General features: G+C 46.9%; 1 protein-coding gene across 1 annotated transcript in view; it reads right to left on the bottom strand.

Moving 5' to 3' along the window:
• The window catches only part of GRIN2B (glutamate ionotropic receptor NMDA type subunit 2B), a 370,685-nt gene that overhangs the window by 47,253 nt on the left and 304,948 nt on the right, over positions 1-18,484 (bottom strand). Inside the window, exons 7-8 of the mRNA XM_075553089.1 lie at positions 14,582-14,707; positions 11,332-11,561 (exon numbers count right to left, since the gene is read on the bottom strand). Coding sequence (XP_075409204.1) covers positions 11,332-11,561; positions 14,582-14,707 — 356 coding nt within the window. The remainder of the gene's footprint in view (positions 1-11,331; positions 11,562-14,581; positions 14,708-18,484) is intronic.

The raw sequence follows: 18,484 nt of genomic DNA, 5'->3' as shown, positions 1-18,484 counted from the left end.
AGGAGATCTTCCTCATCTTGACTCTTCGTTCTAGAAGAAGAGTCTAGATGTCCAAGCTGCCCCATCATTTTCAGGGAGGGTACCTGCCAATTTTTTCTCCCACTCCACTTGAGAGGCTTTCAGGGTCCATTGGCCTGGAGCCAGTGCCCTTGACTCTCTAAACCAAAGACCCTACATAGGATTTGATTAGAATATCGAAAGAAGCATATCGTGTTCCTGACTATGAGCGGTCTTTGAAGGGTTCCGTGACCCATGTCAGAAAGGGGAACTTGACATTAAATTGCCAGTGAAGAGCTGGGGCTTCCCCAGCCTCAGGCCCTCACTGGCCCTGGCTCATGCCCACAAAGACAGGCTAACCACGATTCAGGAAGGATCTTTGCCACTGTGGCCAACATTACAGCTGGGAGCAACAGAAGGGCAACCAGCTGGAGCTCCTTTGTGGTAGTTACATGATCTCCTGTCAACTTGAGCCAAGGGGTGGAATCTAGCCTGTCAGTCAGGTCGATGATGCCTCTGTGTGGGCAGGGCCTTCTCCTGAGGATTCTGGGAACTCTTGTCTTCCTCCTTGGAGGCAGGACACACACTGTCTCTGCTTCACATTCTGTTGACAAGCCACATGGAGATACGCTGATGGCAGCCAGAGCCCTGGGGCGGGAGGAGCCACATGGAGAGTTGTGCCAGTGCTGAGATGCTGCCACAAGACTTTTCACCCACTGGCCTGTGATCTTCCTGCTTTCGCCATCATTGCATGCGCTGCGTGAGTCTGTAGAAGAATTTATGGACTAGTAATGAACTTATGGGCTAATATCAAACTCATGGATTTGATATGGACTGGGCTAGGATACTTTGTTAATATACAATTACTCCCGGATATAAAACTCTCTCTTACATACATATGAGGGTCTCTGGATTGTTTCTCTAGTCAACCCAGACCCATACATCCTCCAAATCCCAGAGTCAAGGCAGGCTATAATGGCCATCATGAATAGCATCCTGACGTCTTAAAACTTGATTCATTTTAGACTTGCTGCCTTTGGTCACATATAAATTTTCATGGCTGCATTAACTTGTCTCAAATAACTTGAACTCAGTTGCCCAGCAGTGAAACACTAATTCTTAAATCCTCCACCCAGAAGCAAAGGTTTAGTGGGCATATAAAAGTTTATCCCCCTTGGTCTATAATACTCTGTTATAATCCCTGCTTTTAATCTGAGAGAAGAGGATGTTGGAGGGCTCTCTTAATTTCCTTGGATGTAAATGAACTTCAAGATGAAGAGGTTCTCTAAACAGAGTAGTTCTCTCCTCATAGGCTTAGAGGCTGGGCTGTAAGCAGATTCCAAGTGCTGTGGGAATTCCCAGAGCCACTTACCCCTCTCAGCCTGGGAACATGGCCTGTCAGGTTGAGGCCCCATCGAGCAGAAGCCACAGGAATGAAGGAGTGGTCGGCCAGTTCACAGGAGTGCTCATGGGCTTCTCCCACTCCCACAGTTTCCGGTGTTGATGTGCATCTTCCTGTGCGTTGCTTTTGGTTAGCTAAAACTGTGGTTGCTATTGCCCACTCTCATTCCAGAGCGAGGCTGGGTCCATTCTCGTGGGGGAAATTGTGAATTCATGCACATGCTCGTTTACCTAGTTGCTTTTTGGTTTTTCCTTTTTACAAATCTGTGACTCCAGGAAGACTTCTGGTCTCTCATATCCTTTATGGAGACACTCCCAGGGAGCAAACTAACAAGCAGAACCAGCCCACGATGGGGTTCTGAGGTTTGAGTTCCCCCTTTCCCTTCTCTTTTTTTCTTTACTTTTCATCGTTTTCTCTTTTCTTTCCTGCCTTCTTCCCCTCTTTCCCATTCTCTCTCCTTCTTCTTCGTCTTGACAAAATGGTGGTTCAACTACTACCAGTGGAAGGAGACGACACCTTCTTCTTTGTCCAGGCAGGCTTGACAGCCTCCCTGAACGCACGCAGAGACCTGCGCTCTATGTGCATCTTGGTAAACAGCACATCTCTGATGGCCCTGTGGGTGAGCCAGGGTAGACCTCAGACACAAGTCCAGAGATCTTTATTTATATGAAAGAGAGAACTTCAGACCAAGAAGCTATTATGCATCAATAAGACATCCTAGCCCAGTCCATATCAAGCCCATGAGTTCTATATTAACCCAGAAGTCTGATAATAGACCATGAATTCCTCGAGACTTACGCAGCAGATGCAATGATGCCCAGTGCAGGAAGATCACGGGCCAATGGTGGATCCAGTGGGGGTGGAAGCATCTCAGGCCTGGTGCAGGTCTCCACATGGCTGCTCCAGCTCCAGGGCTCTGGCTGTCATCAGCGTGGCTCCATGTGGCTGGTTGATAGGAATCTCTCCATAGAGAGTGTGTGGTCCTCTTCCCAGGAGAAAAAGAGGATGTGTCCCAGAATCCTCCTGGTAGGTGTTACCTTGTGAACTGATCGACAGGCTAAACTCCATCCCTTTGTTCAAGTTGACAGATATACAACGGCTGCACCGTGTTATTTTTGTGCAATCTGCATACACATAAATGTATAGATATGAGTATGTGTATTCTCATATAACAAGGGATCTACAAGAAGAGACAAGACACCAGTTTGCCCAAGATGAGAAGAGAGTTGCCTGAGACTGGTGAAAGAAGAGCTGGTGGTGCAATAGGTTAAGCACCGGCTCAGTAGGGTAGCGATCCAAACCCACCATCTGTGTTTCAGGAGGAAGATGAAGCTGTCTGCTCCTATCAATATTTCCAGCCTCAGAAACACTAGAGAGCAGTTCTGCTCTGCCCTAAAGGGCTGCAAAAGGTCATGATCAATTAGAAGTGGGCGGTGGGTATTGAGCCTGATAAGAAAACGAAGCCCTTCCATTTCTGTGATTCTAACAATGATGAAATCTAATTCAGAAGTCAAGTATGGTGCATTAATAGCACTTTTCCCCACAAAAGTTGTAAAATGATCCATCTCACTAAAGCATGACCTCAGTGCACATTAGGTCTAGTAGACAGTTGTGTAGAAGATGTAATCACAAACAAGCCACTACATTTCCTGAGAAATTAATGTGAATCTAGGACCGAGTGCGAGAACACACACATGACGCTTGGGTTTTGTATTGTTACCCTAAAATTAACCTACATGGAGAAGACTCCCTGTGTATAAACTCTGTCTCTCCACATACCTTTCCTGTGAAAAATAGGTCAACTCTTCCAGGCAAAGGAAGTAAGGGAGAATGGGGCCTGGATCTGATCCTGCTGTCAGAATGCCTGCTTTAGATGGTGACGCACAGGGAGCAGAAGAGAAATCAAGATCCAGGAGGGGTAAATTTATGGGAGGCTAGATTAGTAGTTTAGACCGTGGAATACAAAGTTAACGATCTGAAATGGAACTTCCTGCCCCATATAACTTACGATTACTGAAGGAAGGAAGAAAAGAGAGAGAGAGCAAATGAAGACAGACACCCTATTTCAAGGATGGGGCTAATCGGTTGTATTATTTCCCTAAAGCCGCTGTCACAGAGAACCATAACTTAGTCAGCTTCAAACGACATAAATGTATTCTCTCCGTTCAGGAGAATTCTGAGAGTGGTCTGCAGTCTGGGTGTTGGCAGGACTGATTTCTTTCAAAGGCTCTGAAGGAAAGCTGTCCCCTGGCCCTCCCAGATTCTGGTGGCTTCTGAGAATCGTGATATTGGTTTGTAGATGGGTCACACCCAATCCTTGTCTCTGTCATCTCCCCACTCTGCCTCTCTGTGTGACTTTTTACATGGCCATCTGTCATGGGATTTAGGGCTCACCTACTCCAGTATGACTTCATCTTCATTAATTATATCTCCAAAATCCCTATTTGCCAACCAGGCCATATTCTGAAGTTCTAGATGGGACATTGATTCTGGGGCACAATGGCTGGCAAAAGAGGTTGAGCTGAATAGAAACAGCGAGACCTAGAGGGTGTGTCCAGCTCAGAGGACAGCTTATGAGAGGTGACCTTCAGGCCCTGTATGAGTTCCCTCTGGCTGAAAATTGTCACAAATGTGATGGCTTCGAACAACAGGAATTTGTTCTCGCCCAATTCCTGGGGCCAGACATCAAAATTAAAGGTGTCAGCAGGAAGGCTGCAGGTTCCATAGGGAAAACCTGCTCCTGGACTCTTCTGTCTTCTGTCTTTGGTTGACACACCTCGGGCTCCACTAGACCAGCCTTTGCCCCTATCTTCCCATGGCCTCCTCTGTGGGGCGTCTTCTGTTCTTTCTGTCTGTGCCACATTTCCCTCCGCTTCTCTGTCGGAAGGGACGGGTATATAAGTTTAGGACACACCCAGAGCCATCTGGGCCCATCTCATCTTGAGGTTACTGACTTCATTACATCTGCAAAGACCTTTGTTCCCTTCTCCCAAATAAGGTCATGTTCACAGGTTCTGGGGGGTTAGGACATGGACATATCCTTTTGAGGTCCCATGACAGGTCCCCATAGAGTAACAGATCTTACATGAGGAGGATCATCCATGAGACCGTACGGAACTTCAAGAAGCCAATGATCATTTGGGGGAGAGGGGGAATGTGAAGCCCCCGACTGTGACAGAGACAGTGGAGGCTCCAAGATGCTCTGGGTGCCTGTCATCAGTACTAGATCAGCCGTATCCTGAAACTGGGAGCGTATACATCTCCCCGGTTAAACTGAGGCTAGGAACATCCTGCTTCACCCGAGTTGCAATCCAAGTGGTAGCCAGCAATTTAGAGTTCAAATGGGGCCTATTGGGGATCTAGCAGACGCATTCTTAAATAACATCCGAGCAGATGTCGTGGTAGCTGACTGACAGGCCTGGTGCTGGCCAAGCCTCAGGACCTTGCTCTGGATCCATCTGTCACCCTGGCAGGGGCGACTGTCTATAGAGGGGGTCAGAGCAGCCTGGCTAATGTGGCCATTATGAGACAAAGGAGCAGTACACCGCCTGCCTGGGATACTTCCAGGGCTTTCCTCTTCTGTCACCTTCTCTGGACCCTCTTCCAACCAGCTCTTACAAACAGACTGGTTACATGACTGCTCCAGAGGATTTCTAGGCTGTGAACAGAACCCTAAATATTTTGCTCAGAGCAACTCAGAGACCTAGCCCAAGCCCTGATTCCTGGCTGCCTGGATAGGGATACCTAAGTTTCCCCTAATAAGTTATTTTTAGCCCAGTCTTCCATGGTCTGAGCAGGACAGTCTGGGCCAGGACTAGGGTGTGACAATTTGGGCTTGAGGTTAGCTGCCTCCCTTGGCTGCCAGCCTAACATTAATAAGGCAGGGAAAATAGAGTTCCATGATGGACCGTGTAGCCCCATTTCCTCACACATGCTCAAATGCCAAGCAAACATTTCAGTGCACTTAGGGTGTAAACCTGCTTGTCTCAGGAGGGCTTTCTTCCAGAGGGTATATTTATGAGTTAAGTTTCAGGCTGCTAGCTGTAAGATCAGCAGTTCTAGACCACCAGTTGTTCCATGGAAGAAAGAAATCCATAGGGGCATTTCCATCCTATGTTCAGTTTCATTCTATGGGGTTGCCCTGAACTAGAGCCGGCTGGGTGGCAGCAGGTTTGGTTTTGAGTTGGTTGTGTGCTGATTTCATACCCATACCTGCCTAATTCGCAAAGAATACTAGGTGATTCCCACACATGGTGAGACTGTCAGAAACTCAGAATAATCATGATTTTCAAAAGCCACGGGGTGCTCGTGTAGGTGCTATGAGGCCATCCGGGTTGTTGCCCTCTTGTTGCAGGCAAGACGGCTGCCCTCATCAACTAGAGGACCCCCCCTTTTGGCATTTCAAAGTTTATAAAGTCCCTCCAGTTCCCGGAGGGGAGCCCCTTGCTGGTGCCAACAGTTAAGCACTTGACGAGCGGAAAGGCTACCAATTGGAACCCACCTTGAGGCACCTTGTAAGACAGACCAGGCGATTTGCTCCCAATGCCCGAGCCTTGAAAACTCAACTCTGCCTACAGGGGGTCACGGAGACCCTTTTGGGGAGAGTGGCTCTGCCCGCAGAGTTGGTAAGCCGTGGTCTTTACAGAAGCCCAGGCCACCTCTTCCTCTGGCACAGCGGCTGTCACAGTCAAATCCTCTACAGATTCATCACTGCTCCACCAGCACTTCTCTCTGGGAGGAAAACAACTACAAAGCCCCCTGTGCACTGAGTCACACGGGAACTAGGGGAGCTTCAAGCGGGGTGAACATCCGGACACCCTCGGGGAGCGCCGCAGCCAGACGGCAGTCTTCCATGACCTCGGCAGCCCCTGCTTTCCCGCAGGATTCCTTCAACCAAACCTCGTCCCTACTGACTCCATGGAGGTCCCTTTTCTCTCCTGGGGCAAATACCCTTCCACCATCCAACAGCGACTTAAAGGTCAGGGTCACTCTCTACCCCAGTCAAAGTCCATTTGAGGGCCATTAGTCTGCCCAAGTGCTAGAAATCATTAGATTCTGTTTAAAGTAATACCTCAAAACACTTATTGAATAAAATGCAAATGCTCAAATATTATCTAATCATTATGACTCAATCAATCAGATAACTACTTTCCTTTTGGCAGAGGTGGGAAAGAAATCTGAATCATTAAGTTTTGACAAGAGAGATGGTAGAACAGGAGGAATGGGGGATTCACTGAAACACTGCGTTGGGTCTTGAGTAGTCTAGCACACTTTTAGCACACCATAGCACTGGTGGTGCCGTAGGAGGAACACTGAGCTACAGCAAGATCAGTGGTTCAAACCCATCAGTGGTTCTTCAGGAGAAGGATGCGGATTACCTCCCCTACAAGGAAGGACCATCTCAGAACCCGTGTAGGGTTACCCTGAGTCTAAAGGGACTTGCTGGCCGTGAGCTTGGTTTGGTTTTAGGTTACCTGGATCACCAGAGGGGAAAATGAGTTAACCTCTTGACTAGTCAGTGTTTTCATCTACAAATGAAGATATTAATACCACTACTGCATAAAATAATCTATGCAAAGTATTTGCTGATGATAAATCAAAATAGGAGCGCTAATACACTAGCAGAGATATTATGTCCAAGTTACATGAGAGGGCATGAAACTATTTGAAAAATGGGGACAAAGGTATCCATCTGAGTCCTTAGCAATGTTATACGATGCCTAAGATAAGCAATGAGCGAGACCCCCCTAAAACGTAAATTTAGAGGCAAACACGCAGGGCTCAAACAGAAGCCCTGCCCCTTGATAATCTATGGCTTTAGGGAAATTCATAAACTTCCCAGAGTCCTGGTGTCCTCATCTATACAATGAGGATAATCCTATCTGTGAAAAGATTAGGAATATAACATACATGTAATATATATATAATGTACCATTCCACAGCAAATATGTCCCCTCCTTCACCTGGCCAAGTTGTCCCCTTTCTGCTCTGTGGGTGGAAAATATCAGCATCAGCAATGGTGACTCTTCGCTAGGGGAAGAACTACGTCTCCACTTTCGGATGCCCTCTTCCCACCGGGGGTGGGGGTGGGGCATGATTACAGAGATAGCGCACAGCTGGGAGACCATCGAAGCTGTGCCCATACTTAGTTCTGGCAGGTTGTGGAATACATGTGAGTTTCCTAATGTAATGTGCCATGACAAAACAGAAGTCATCCAGTGACAGAGTGTGCACGCGCGCACACACACACGCTTTCATGAACATTCAACTCTGACCAGTCTAATCTGGCACAGGATGAAATCTATGCTTATTTCTCTGTCATGCAGTAATTTATTTATTGTTTTCAACTCTATATTTCATGGCTAGAAATGTCCTTTGAACACCAGTTCTGGCATTTATCATTTGATTTGTGTTGCGTGAAAGGTACAAGAGTGTTTCAGAGTTTATGTCCATTTTACATATTGCATTTCCGTGGCTTATGTTTGACCTAGGTATGTGGCTAACTCTTGACCTAGGTATGTGGCTTACCCTTGACCTAGGCAAGTCACCTTGGAGGGGTCTCTTATGGTCTTTCTTGAGATTCTCCACTTGAGTCCTGGTGACAAAGTGAATTACAAGTTAGGCTGTTAACCACAAGGTCAGTTTTCGAAACTAGCAGCTGGCCAGTGGGAGAAAGATGAGGCTTTCTACTCCTATAACGATTTATAGCTTCAGAAACCCAAAGGTCATTGCTCTTCTGTCCTATGGGGTCGCCCTGAGTCAGTATCAACTCGATGGCAATGAGTTTTAAAAATTTCCTTGATAAAAGACATAATTACATCGGAAAAAGCGTTTTCAAGTTATCACATTCCTTATTGTTTATAAGTTTTTTATTCTTCTTATTCATCTACATTTACCGAACAGTCCTTTCTTGTGCACCTCACCATCTCCGTCCAGGGACTTTATTTCCTTTAGGAGTTGCCAAGTAGAACTAGTAAGAATTAGAATATTTTAAGTACAGTTTCAGAAAACTCTACTTCTGGTTTACTGTTTCTGATACACAGTTCAATGTCCTCAGTTACCTGCATGTTTTCTATAATTAGGTAAATTACATGGACACTTTCTGGTAGAATGCTTACACTTCCTTGTTTTGTCATTCTAAAAGTTCTAAAATGCATCAGGTCACCAGTTTCAAATGAAACAGCTGTTAAAGCGTTCTTGCTGTCTCGCTGCTTCCTCTGCCTGTAATAGCTCATGCACAGGAGTCCCTTAAGGAGTAAAAACAATGTAACTTCCTTCCTTTTCCTCTCACCGAACTCTTCTCTTTTCCTCATGATGACCAAGTCACGGTGCCTGCCGTGGGTCACGGTCAGGTCAAGAGCGACACAGTCAGGTGTAAACCCACAGATTGTTAACAAGCCAATATGGCAAACAAGTGATGAAATTAGGTATAAATGATTGTTATGCCAAAGGAGAGAATGATTGATTTCTTGATTGCCCAAGGAAACTTCCACATAGGAAATCATTTCTAATCTGGGCCCTTTAAATTTTGGTCAAAATTTGGTGAGCAAGAGGTCAGAAAGAAGAACATCACTGACAGACGCTGGATGGCGGTAGAGTTGGCAAAAAGGTGAGTAGATGATGAGGATGCCCGGGGTGTGAGAGGCAGAAATCCAAGTATGGGTTGAAGCTGGGGAGGTGGAGCACATTGGGGTTCCTTTGGAAAGGCCTTGAGTGCCATTCCGAAGACAAATGTCCTTTAGTCTCTAAACAATGGAGCCACTGATGGTCTTTTAGCAAAGAACGGACAGGATGCAACTTTGTAGAACTTCACAACCACAGTGTGGAAGACAGACAGGTGCTTTAAGCAGCTCGGACTTCATGCTCTTTCAAAATCTCAGAAGGAAAACGATCTTCTTCCATGTCAGTTTTGCTTAGTTCACACAGTTGCTGTGTGGAAGTATATGAAGATGTGAGAAAGGCAAACACAGTGGCCCAGGCAGTTGACAGAAGTATTTGAAGAAAATAAAGTGATAAATAGGGCAGGTCCCCCATTTGATAGCCCGGAGCTCTAGGGAAGGCTGTGGTCAGCGGCACTGCCCTATTGATACGTGAGTTCCACCACACTGCCCTATATCCAAGGAGCCCTGGTGGTGCTGTTTGCTAAGTGCTGGATTGCTAACCACAAGGTTGGCAGTTCAAACCCATCAGGCACTCCACAGGAGAAAGATGAAGCTGCCCTTTCCTGTAAAGATTTACAGTCTCGGAAACCCTACATAGAGTTATTATGATTCGGAATGGGTTCAATGGTAGTGGGTTTGATTTTAGGTTTCTGCTATCTCCACACAAGGGACTATGCTTCCCTGCACCACTGTTATATCCTGCTGTACGGATATTATGTTCTGTTTCACATCCAACCCATCCACTGGTGGGGTCATCCTCCACCCAACATCTACCACATCCGTGTCTTAGCGTGGGCATTTTCCATCTCATCAAAGCCATATCCAATACCAGGCCCTACACAACTAGCCCTTCTCACCCCACCCTGCTATCTGGATTATAGATGCGGGCCCAGAAAGATGGTGGGGGTTGTCACAAACGGAGCAAGGAGGACTAACTCAAATTTGCTCAGAGGTAAGATCATAGAAAGCTTAGTGTTGAAGGAACAATATGAAAAAGAGAAATCAACTGAGTCATCAGTGGATGAATATATGAAGAGATGTATAAGAAATCATGAGTTAGGAAACAGAAGTAAAAAACAGCTTCAAAAGGAAGAAAATATGACAGCAAACATTTCAAACAATTAAAGGGCAAAAAGAAGCTTGTTTACTCCTTCCTACCCCGCACCAACACACACACACACACACACACACACACACACACACATTCCTCGTTGCTTTTGTTAAGTAGCTAGCGAAATCAGAACCTTGGACCTAAAAGAGAATGTCTTCTCAGTTTAACACCTAGTAGACTACTTCCTAAAGCATTTCCAGATTTATCTCCAGGGAAACCCAATCCACATGATAAGCCATTAAACAGCTGACCTCTTTGTGACTAAATCTCTATCTTGTGACTTCACCCTTGGCAGAACCGGGGATGGGAAATCGCATTTTCCAAATCTTAAGAACGTGTAGAGTAGGCAATTGGTTAGAAGTAAAATAGTCGTCAGAAGTATGTTGATGTTTCCAAAGCTCTACTGGACACTCATGAAGGTAGCTCCCATCACTCAGCCTTGGACACTCTGATTATCACAGCTTCCAAAGGCAGGTCTCCTAAGAACCCAGAGTCTGAGCGTCGTTTCGAGGGGCGTTGCATACCCTCACCCGGGCAAGATGCAAACCAGCAGACACATTGCTTCCTCGCTCAACTGCACAGACCAACGGGGGGCTGCAAGCGGTAAGGGGGCAGCCCATTCATTCATCAGCACTACACGGGGGCAATCATTAAGCTAAATAGCAGTTACTTCTCTTCAAGGTACGATGGGAACAACCCTCCGCCCAGCTCTAGGAACACATGCATGTGCAGGGAACAAAGAGCGAAGCCACAGCTAAACACCACTGGGAGGAACACGAAGGCCATAATGCACCGGTCTCCTGGGCTGGGTACACAGGGGCGGCCCTCTAATAGCACAGCAAATGGCAGGCCTGTGATGATAGGCCACCCAACTGTATCCAACAGGAGGTAGGATGCACTCTGAAAGCCACCAACACAGCAAGCCCCTTATTTGCAGCCCAGGATGTACTTGTGAAAACCTTTCACAAATCAGGAGGTGAGTGTGGAGTACAATTATTGCAGTAGGAAAAATGATTTGTGCTCCCATGTCCCCGTTGAAAGAAAAATAAGAAAGAACCACCGAGTATAAAATTCAGAAAAGGAGCAGGTACATGAGAACTTTCAGCATGATGCTGGATGGGACGGAGGGAAAGATGGGAGGCTTCAAACGGGTCTCTTACTTTTTTGTCGCTCAGTCCAGAAACCTGGTCTACATACTCTTCTTGGATCATGAAGGCAGCTAAGTTGGCAGTGTAGCTGGCCAGGAAGATGACAGCGAAGAAGGCCCACACGGACACCATGATCTTGGAGGTGGTCCCCTTTGGGTTCTGCACGGGCACGGAGTTGTTGAACACCAGACCCCACAGTAACCAAATTGCTTTGCCGATGGTGAAGGATGGGCCGCCAGGTTCTGATGAGACAAAGAGACAAGGACAGAATGTTAAGACGGGGGGGTTTGGTTCAATTTAAACCTACAAGTACACTGACCAAATAAGTTTCCAGCACAGCAGGGAATCCTCCAACCAAGACCCAGTCCTTTTCCCCCTAGCTTTTAAAGTAAGATCTGGTGCCTCTTGATTCCGGAGACCTTCAGGAAAGCAGAAGAGGATCCTGTAGAGGGAAAGCTAGGGGCTCTGGGTGTGTGCAGCAGTCCCGACTCACGACTATGGAGAAGAGAGATTCCTGATTTCTATATCCAAGACCCTCAAGGTCACGTCAAAAGTAAAGAGCAAGGACTGACTCTCCCACTACCACCTTTCTGGTGTCCTTCCTGCGTCTTCCAAGTAAGCATTGCCACCTCAAAAAAGATCAAGAACTATGGAGGATTTTAAGGGTTCTCCTCTCGTTCTTTTCATCCTAAGGTGGGATGCCCTTCAATGTACTTTGTTCTGATTTGCCACTGGCTTCCTCAAGCATTTTGCTAACCATCCAACTTTTCCAAGAAAGCCCTCTATGTCATGTATCGTGACTCCACTCCAGCAGCAGCATCTCCCAACTTGTCTTCCATGGTAGTAGTTTCTGGGTCATGAGTATCAGGAAGACCGAGGAGGTAGCCTGAGTCTGCTGGCCTACCCACAAATATGCGAGGAAGAAAAGGTTAGAAGGCTGTGACGTCCCGCCATGTCATGTTTACATAGACTAACCCGGGGCCTTCGCCCATACCTTTATTGTGACCTCACAGGTTTTTCTGCTTGGTGGTAGCGAGATCTTTCCAGATGTCTGGGTTTCCATGGGGCCCCTCTAGTACAGAAATGAACATCTGCCTGCACAGTCTTACAACAGATCACTACAGGTCTTACGATGCTACCTGAGAGAGCGTCTGCTCGGCACACTGAATCATCAGTGACTACACATGTCAAGCCTAGCATCGCACTCTGCACACACATCTGTGCATGTGGACCTTATTTCGCGGAGCAGATGCATGACTGGAAAGTTGTTTATAAATCAAAGTTTTGCAAATTGTAAAATGCCCCAAGGAGACTTGAGAGTTAATGCAGCCCCGTGCTGAATTCCCTTGTGAAGACAAGCATCGTTTGGTAAGTGAAGGATGGCAGGCCTTAGAGCTCTGAGTTCTATGGATCTGGATTTTCGACAGTCTGTATTTTCTTTACGAACCGTGAGGTCACACTAAAGGTATGTGTGAGTCCCAGGTGAGTCTTTGTGAAGATTACGTCGCAGTGCCTGCCACTGTCAACTGACGTGTCTCTCTCCATGTGCTTTCTCACTTTTTCCTTCGTTAGTGGTGCCCCTCAGAGTGACAAACAGCTTGTGGCTACGGAAGGACCTTTGGGCTGAAGTAAAGATAGCCAGGCTGCGACCTCAGAACAACAACCCTGAAAACACTTCACAGGTGGGCTCATCACTAGAAGCACCCTTTAGGGGAACTTGACCAAAATCCTGATGCCTGGCTGCCCACCTCCCAACTTTGTATTTAATGAGCTTGGGATGGGACTGGTGGTTCCAGGGGGCAACCAAAGTAGGGAACCACTCCTTTGAAGCACACAGTGGTCCAAGACTCACCATGGACTTGGTGAATCAAAATGTCAGGAATGAAGTCTAATTATCTTCTGTCTTTTAAAAGTCCGACAGATAATTTTTAAGTGTGTCCAGGGTTAAGAATCTCTCTTCTTCAAGGGGTAATTCCAGGAAAAGGTCTCAATTTAGATGGAGGAAGTTTAGAGGAGGCAGAATGTTTCCTAATGTTTGAGGTTCCTGGAAGTTTGGGACGAGCTAGTTATGAGGGTCCCGTGACTCCCTTCAGAAATCCTTGATGAACTCTGTGTAAAGTCTATAAACACCTTCACACATTGGCCAACCTAGACTGGAAATTGGAGACTCTGTATCATTTGATGAGAATTGGTGTGGTAGTTACATAATCTGTTCTCAGTTTGAGAATTAAGAGTGAAGGGGTGGAGTTTAGCCTGTCAATCAGGTCGCAGCTTGATGACTTCATTTGGAGGCACAAAGGAGATAAATAGCTCATTGGAGAAGGGACACACACTAACTGCCTGTGAGACATTCCTGTGGAAAAGACATATGGAGCTACTCTAGGGCCCTGGAGCTGGAGGAGCCACGTGGAAGACCTCTGGCAGCACTGAGATGTTTCCACTGCCACTGGATCCACAAGACTTTCCACGCACTGGCCTGTGATCTTCCTGCATTTGATGTCATTGCATGTGCTGTGTGAGTCTGAAGAGGACTTTATAGATTGGTATTGAATATATGAGCTAATATTGGACTTATGGACTTGCTCTAGACTGGGCTGGGATCTTTTCTCAATATTCAATTGCTCTTTCATATGAAGCTCTTTCTTATACACATATGAGTGTCTATGAATTTGTTTCTCTAGTCTACCCGGACTAACACAACTGGTGACCCATGTCCACTTGAGTTTTCCATGCCCACCACATGACCAATTACTCTAATTCCTGTCATAGGGCTTGAGTCAGGGACGCATGTTTTGGTGAGCTATCCCTCAGTCCTGTCCCTTTGCCTAGGGTGAACTCTAAAAGCTACAACCATTCCATATATGCCCTGGGTTATCCTGGTTTCCTTATTCTTCATATGTGTCTATGATCTGCCTTTTAAGTCACCTCTGTTCAGACAGACTGCATCCAGCCTCAGATTATCAATTCATTCCAACCTGCTTGCACCACCCACATGACTCCTGCTAGCCTTTCTTTCATTCTGTCCAAGGGTGGAATTGTTGCTTCGAGCCAGACTTGATCGAGGGAGGCAGAATATAGATCGCAACTAACATCTTAAATGGGGGAGTTCCTGAAGAGCCCCCAGGGCTATGACATAGGAAGTGGAGGGTTCATTTGTAGGAACAGGTAAGTTAGGGAGGACAGAGCTCCCCAGTGAAGGTACAGAGATTGAGAATTCAGAGCAAGAAAAATGCCGCTGTGCGATGATTCCGGCGGGTCTTACCTCTGCCATCAGCAAGGCACCTGTTATATCCCACGGGGCTGAAGTACTCGAAGACAAAGACAGCCACGGCTGAGACGATGAGCAGCATCACAAACATCATCACCCAGACGTCAGCGCTAAATGGCTCTGGGGACAGGGAAGAAAAACAGCGCGCAAGGTTAAAACAGGCAGCAGGTAGATTCTGTTTAATTCAAACAGTCATTTGCTCATGCAAACCCACGATTCTAGGGGGTGTGGCCATTAGCTTTTCCTTCACCTTGAAGCTCTGTGAAAGGGTCGGGGTGAAGTCCAACCTGTCAGTCAGGTGGTACCAGGTGATGCCTCTTTGAGGAAGCAGCCTTTTTATAAGTGAGACACAGGAAACTCTGCTCCTCTCTTCTGGGCCTTCCTCTTCACTGGGACTCTGCCTCCAGGGTTGGCCCCTGTGGGTCAACAACCTAGAGAGTTGTCAGTGCCCTGCACTGTTTCCACTGATTTTAGATCCATCAGACTCAGCACTCACCAAACCTGTGATCTCCCTGCTTCCTGCTTCCCCACACTTTATCGTTGGCCTGCAACTATGTGAGTCTGAAGTGGGCCTCGACTAGCACTGGATGCATGGACTTGAGATGGACTGGGATGGGATGCCTTCTTGGTATACAACTACCCCCCTCCCCACCAGTTTTATTGGCACATAATTTATGCATCATACAATTCGAAAATAGCCCCATCAGATCAAGAGGAATTGCACAGTCACACCCACATCAAGCTACTTCTTGACATCAAGTTCCTTCTTTTGCATAGATGAGTGCCACTGGTTTTGTTTCTCTAGACAACCCAGCCTAACACAGGGGAGGAAACCAACCACAAGCAAACGGTATGCCTACCGTCAGACAGCACCATCTAGGGAGGAGTCAGAGGCTGTTCCGAGCAACTCCATCCCTAGAGGGGGGCTGGCCAGGGTGTGTTTGCTTGTTGCTTTTTCTCCTTTGTACACACAAGGGGCAAACAACCACATACTTGCTGCTTTGGAGGCTGTACAAGTAGTTTTTGGTGATTTGGGGCCAATAGCTGAGTATTTAATATAAGGTGCAACTGGAAGAAGTAGCACTGAATGCGTAGCAAGAAAATCCTACTAGACTGAGCCTTGGTCTGTGTGTCTCCTCAAGGTGTTCACACCACGCAGAGAGACCTGGAAGAGCCTTTCAGACACATCCACTCTTAACAGACTTAGTTACCATTGGGGGCTTGAGTTGGGTCAATAACAATTAAGGACAATGAATTACTTGTTGCACCCTGGCCCCCATTGCTCTTTTCTTAAACTTCCCAGCCTAGACAGACTTTTTCATGAAAATCCACTTAAATGAATACTTCATTAAATACCATTAGGACATAAGAATACAAGTCACTGGTGAAGACCCAGCCACACTGAATGCCAGCACCCACAACAGTGGAAACTAACAGGTAACAAAGGAACAAGCGTAAACTATAATGAGCAACATAACTACAGCTTCGGCCTATTACCAGAGTTGACCAGACAAGACCAAGCATGGTAGGAAGAACGTTCTATACATGATTTTTCTGCATTCTTTAATCATTTTTACTGATTGCCTTCCAATCGATCTGTAAGTCTCTGGCTTTGAGGTATCCAGAAACAGAACCCTATCTTCCAGGAGTCGTTTCTTTGAAGTCCTATGAAAAGGGGCAATTACTGTATGGTCTCAGTGCTGCCTCAATTATTTCTCTAAATAGTCTGGGCCTGTTTAGCTGTCACATTACATTGTAAACTCATAAGTAAGTGAATTAACATGTCATTTTCTCCATCTTCCAAATGATTAATAATGAGAAAGTTGAACAAAAGAGGAGGGGGTAGGGAATTGGCTGAACATTGGAAAACACTTTCTTACTGTGAACCCGCTTTACCAAGACCCAGTCATAAGCCATTTCAAAGGGGCCTTGATAAAGCTCCAAATCTTAGAACACGCTCACTATGAAATGCAAGGCGGCCAGTGGCAGCCAGAGCTGCGAAAGCAGGGTGAACCGACAATGCCAGTCTCCATACAGGAGCGTGGTGAGCCCCGCCTCTTGGGGACACTCATGGACCTCATTAGCCTGCTCCCGACCCATTTCATTTGTATATTGGCCTGCACAGGTTGAAAACTTCTTTCACCATATAGTTGAGAGAATCCTTTGAAGGACTCTTTCACTAGGGCATTACCATCCCTGTTTTAGAGAGGAACAAAGGAAGGCTCAGTGGTCAAGGTCTTTTCCAAGTTCACACTCATGGAGTGGCAGGTTAAGAAAAGACGTCCTTCGAGGAAAAAGTCTGTGTTTCCCCCATTTTATTACCTTGCTTCTTAGCATCCTCTCACCACAGGGACTCCTGAACTCGGGGCTCAAAGGCCTCATGGGACTACGAATGGACTGGGAGGCAACCACCCACTGCTACTGGCACTGAGTCGATTCCAACTCATAGAGACCCTGTACTCAGGGCTACCATCTTCATGGGAGCAAGAGAGCTTCATTTTCCTTCCTCAGAGTTCCTGGAGGGCTTGGACCAGCAGTCATGCGGTCAGCAGTCCAACATTTACCCAAAACGACCACCAGGGTGCCACGGCTGCGTTTAACCTTGGCTCTAGCAGTTTTTAGCTAAAAGACTATTTGAAAGTGGCTTACACAGTTTCGGTTTCCTAGGTCCTGAAGGGGACAGAACAATAGTATAAAAATGGCACTCACGCATGGTGTATCATAATGACAGGCAGATAAGAAGCGTTCAATAAGTATTGGTCTATCTTATTCCTGAAACTAACCCCCACCCCCAAACACATGAACACGCCAAGCCGAGCAGGTGCATGTCCTGCTAGAGCCATACTGATGCCCCGCGGCTTGTCCAGTTCCGAGCAAAGGTGAGTGCCACACTGAGGGAGTCGGAACACGAACGCAGTGACCTCTGGGCCTCAACATGTTCAGAATTCTCCTTCTAATCTCGGAAACAATAAAGGGCAGGGATTGGACTAAAGCAGGGACCCAGATGATTTGCCCTGCTTCGTCCTGTCTGCAGGTGGTACAGTGACTTGCTTGTTACGGCTCTTCTAGCCATCGTCTTTGTCATTTTCACCAAATGACTTGGTTCCTCATGGAGCTGGTGAAGGCAGATGCAGATGGAGTGACAGGATTCAACCATGAGGGATTCTTAATAGAATGAATTGTGGTTGTGGAAATTTGTGACTCTAAAATGTGGCCAGGTCAGTTCTGTGGTTTTACTGGGTACCGAATGTGTCATCTGAGCTGCCGAATGAGGGGTCTCACTGTCATCAAGAAAGGAAAGCCAGGGGTGATTATGTCCTTTGGATCCTAAGAGCCTCATACTCTGAACTTTGATCGCAGGGTAGAAGGGAAGTTGTGATCCCAGAGAAGCAACAGCAGGAGCCTAACCAGCAGCCAGTGCATGAGACAGAGCAGTGGGCCTTGCAGCTCATGGAGCGAGCCAAGCCAAGTTCCATCCGGCAGAAGGCTTCTTTGTGGAAAGGCGTGTCTGGGGGAGCTAGGTTTGCTGACCCAAAGAGCTAGAGCTGAGCGCCTTCGAGACATGGCTTATGGCAAATCCTAAACAAACCAAACTCACTGCCATCAAGTCAGTGCTGACTCCTAGCCACCTCCTTGTGCGTATCCGAGGCAGTAACTGTTTACGGAAGTAGAAAGCCCAGCCTTTCTCCCAAGGAATTGTTGGTGGTTTTGAACTGCTGACCATGGAATCACAGCCCAGTGCGGAACCACTATACCACCAGGGCTCCAGCCTTTGGCAGAGTCTACCCAAAAGAGCTTTGTAATATAACCTGAGCAAGGCAGAGGCCAAGGATCAGAGGAAGGCCTGCCTGTGGGCCTAGCTGGGAAGAGACTTGCCCGACCAAAGAACTGTGCCTT

This window comes from Tenrec ecaudatus, chromosome 6, assembly GCF_050624435.1.
Source record: "Tenrec ecaudatus isolate mTenEca1 chromosome 6, mTenEca1.hap1, whole genome shotgun sequence".
NCBI lineage: Eukaryota > Metazoa > Chordata > Mammalia > Afrosoricida > Tenrecidae > Tenrec > Tenrec ecaudatus.
This window is presented reverse-complemented; position numbering and strand designations above follow the sequence as displayed.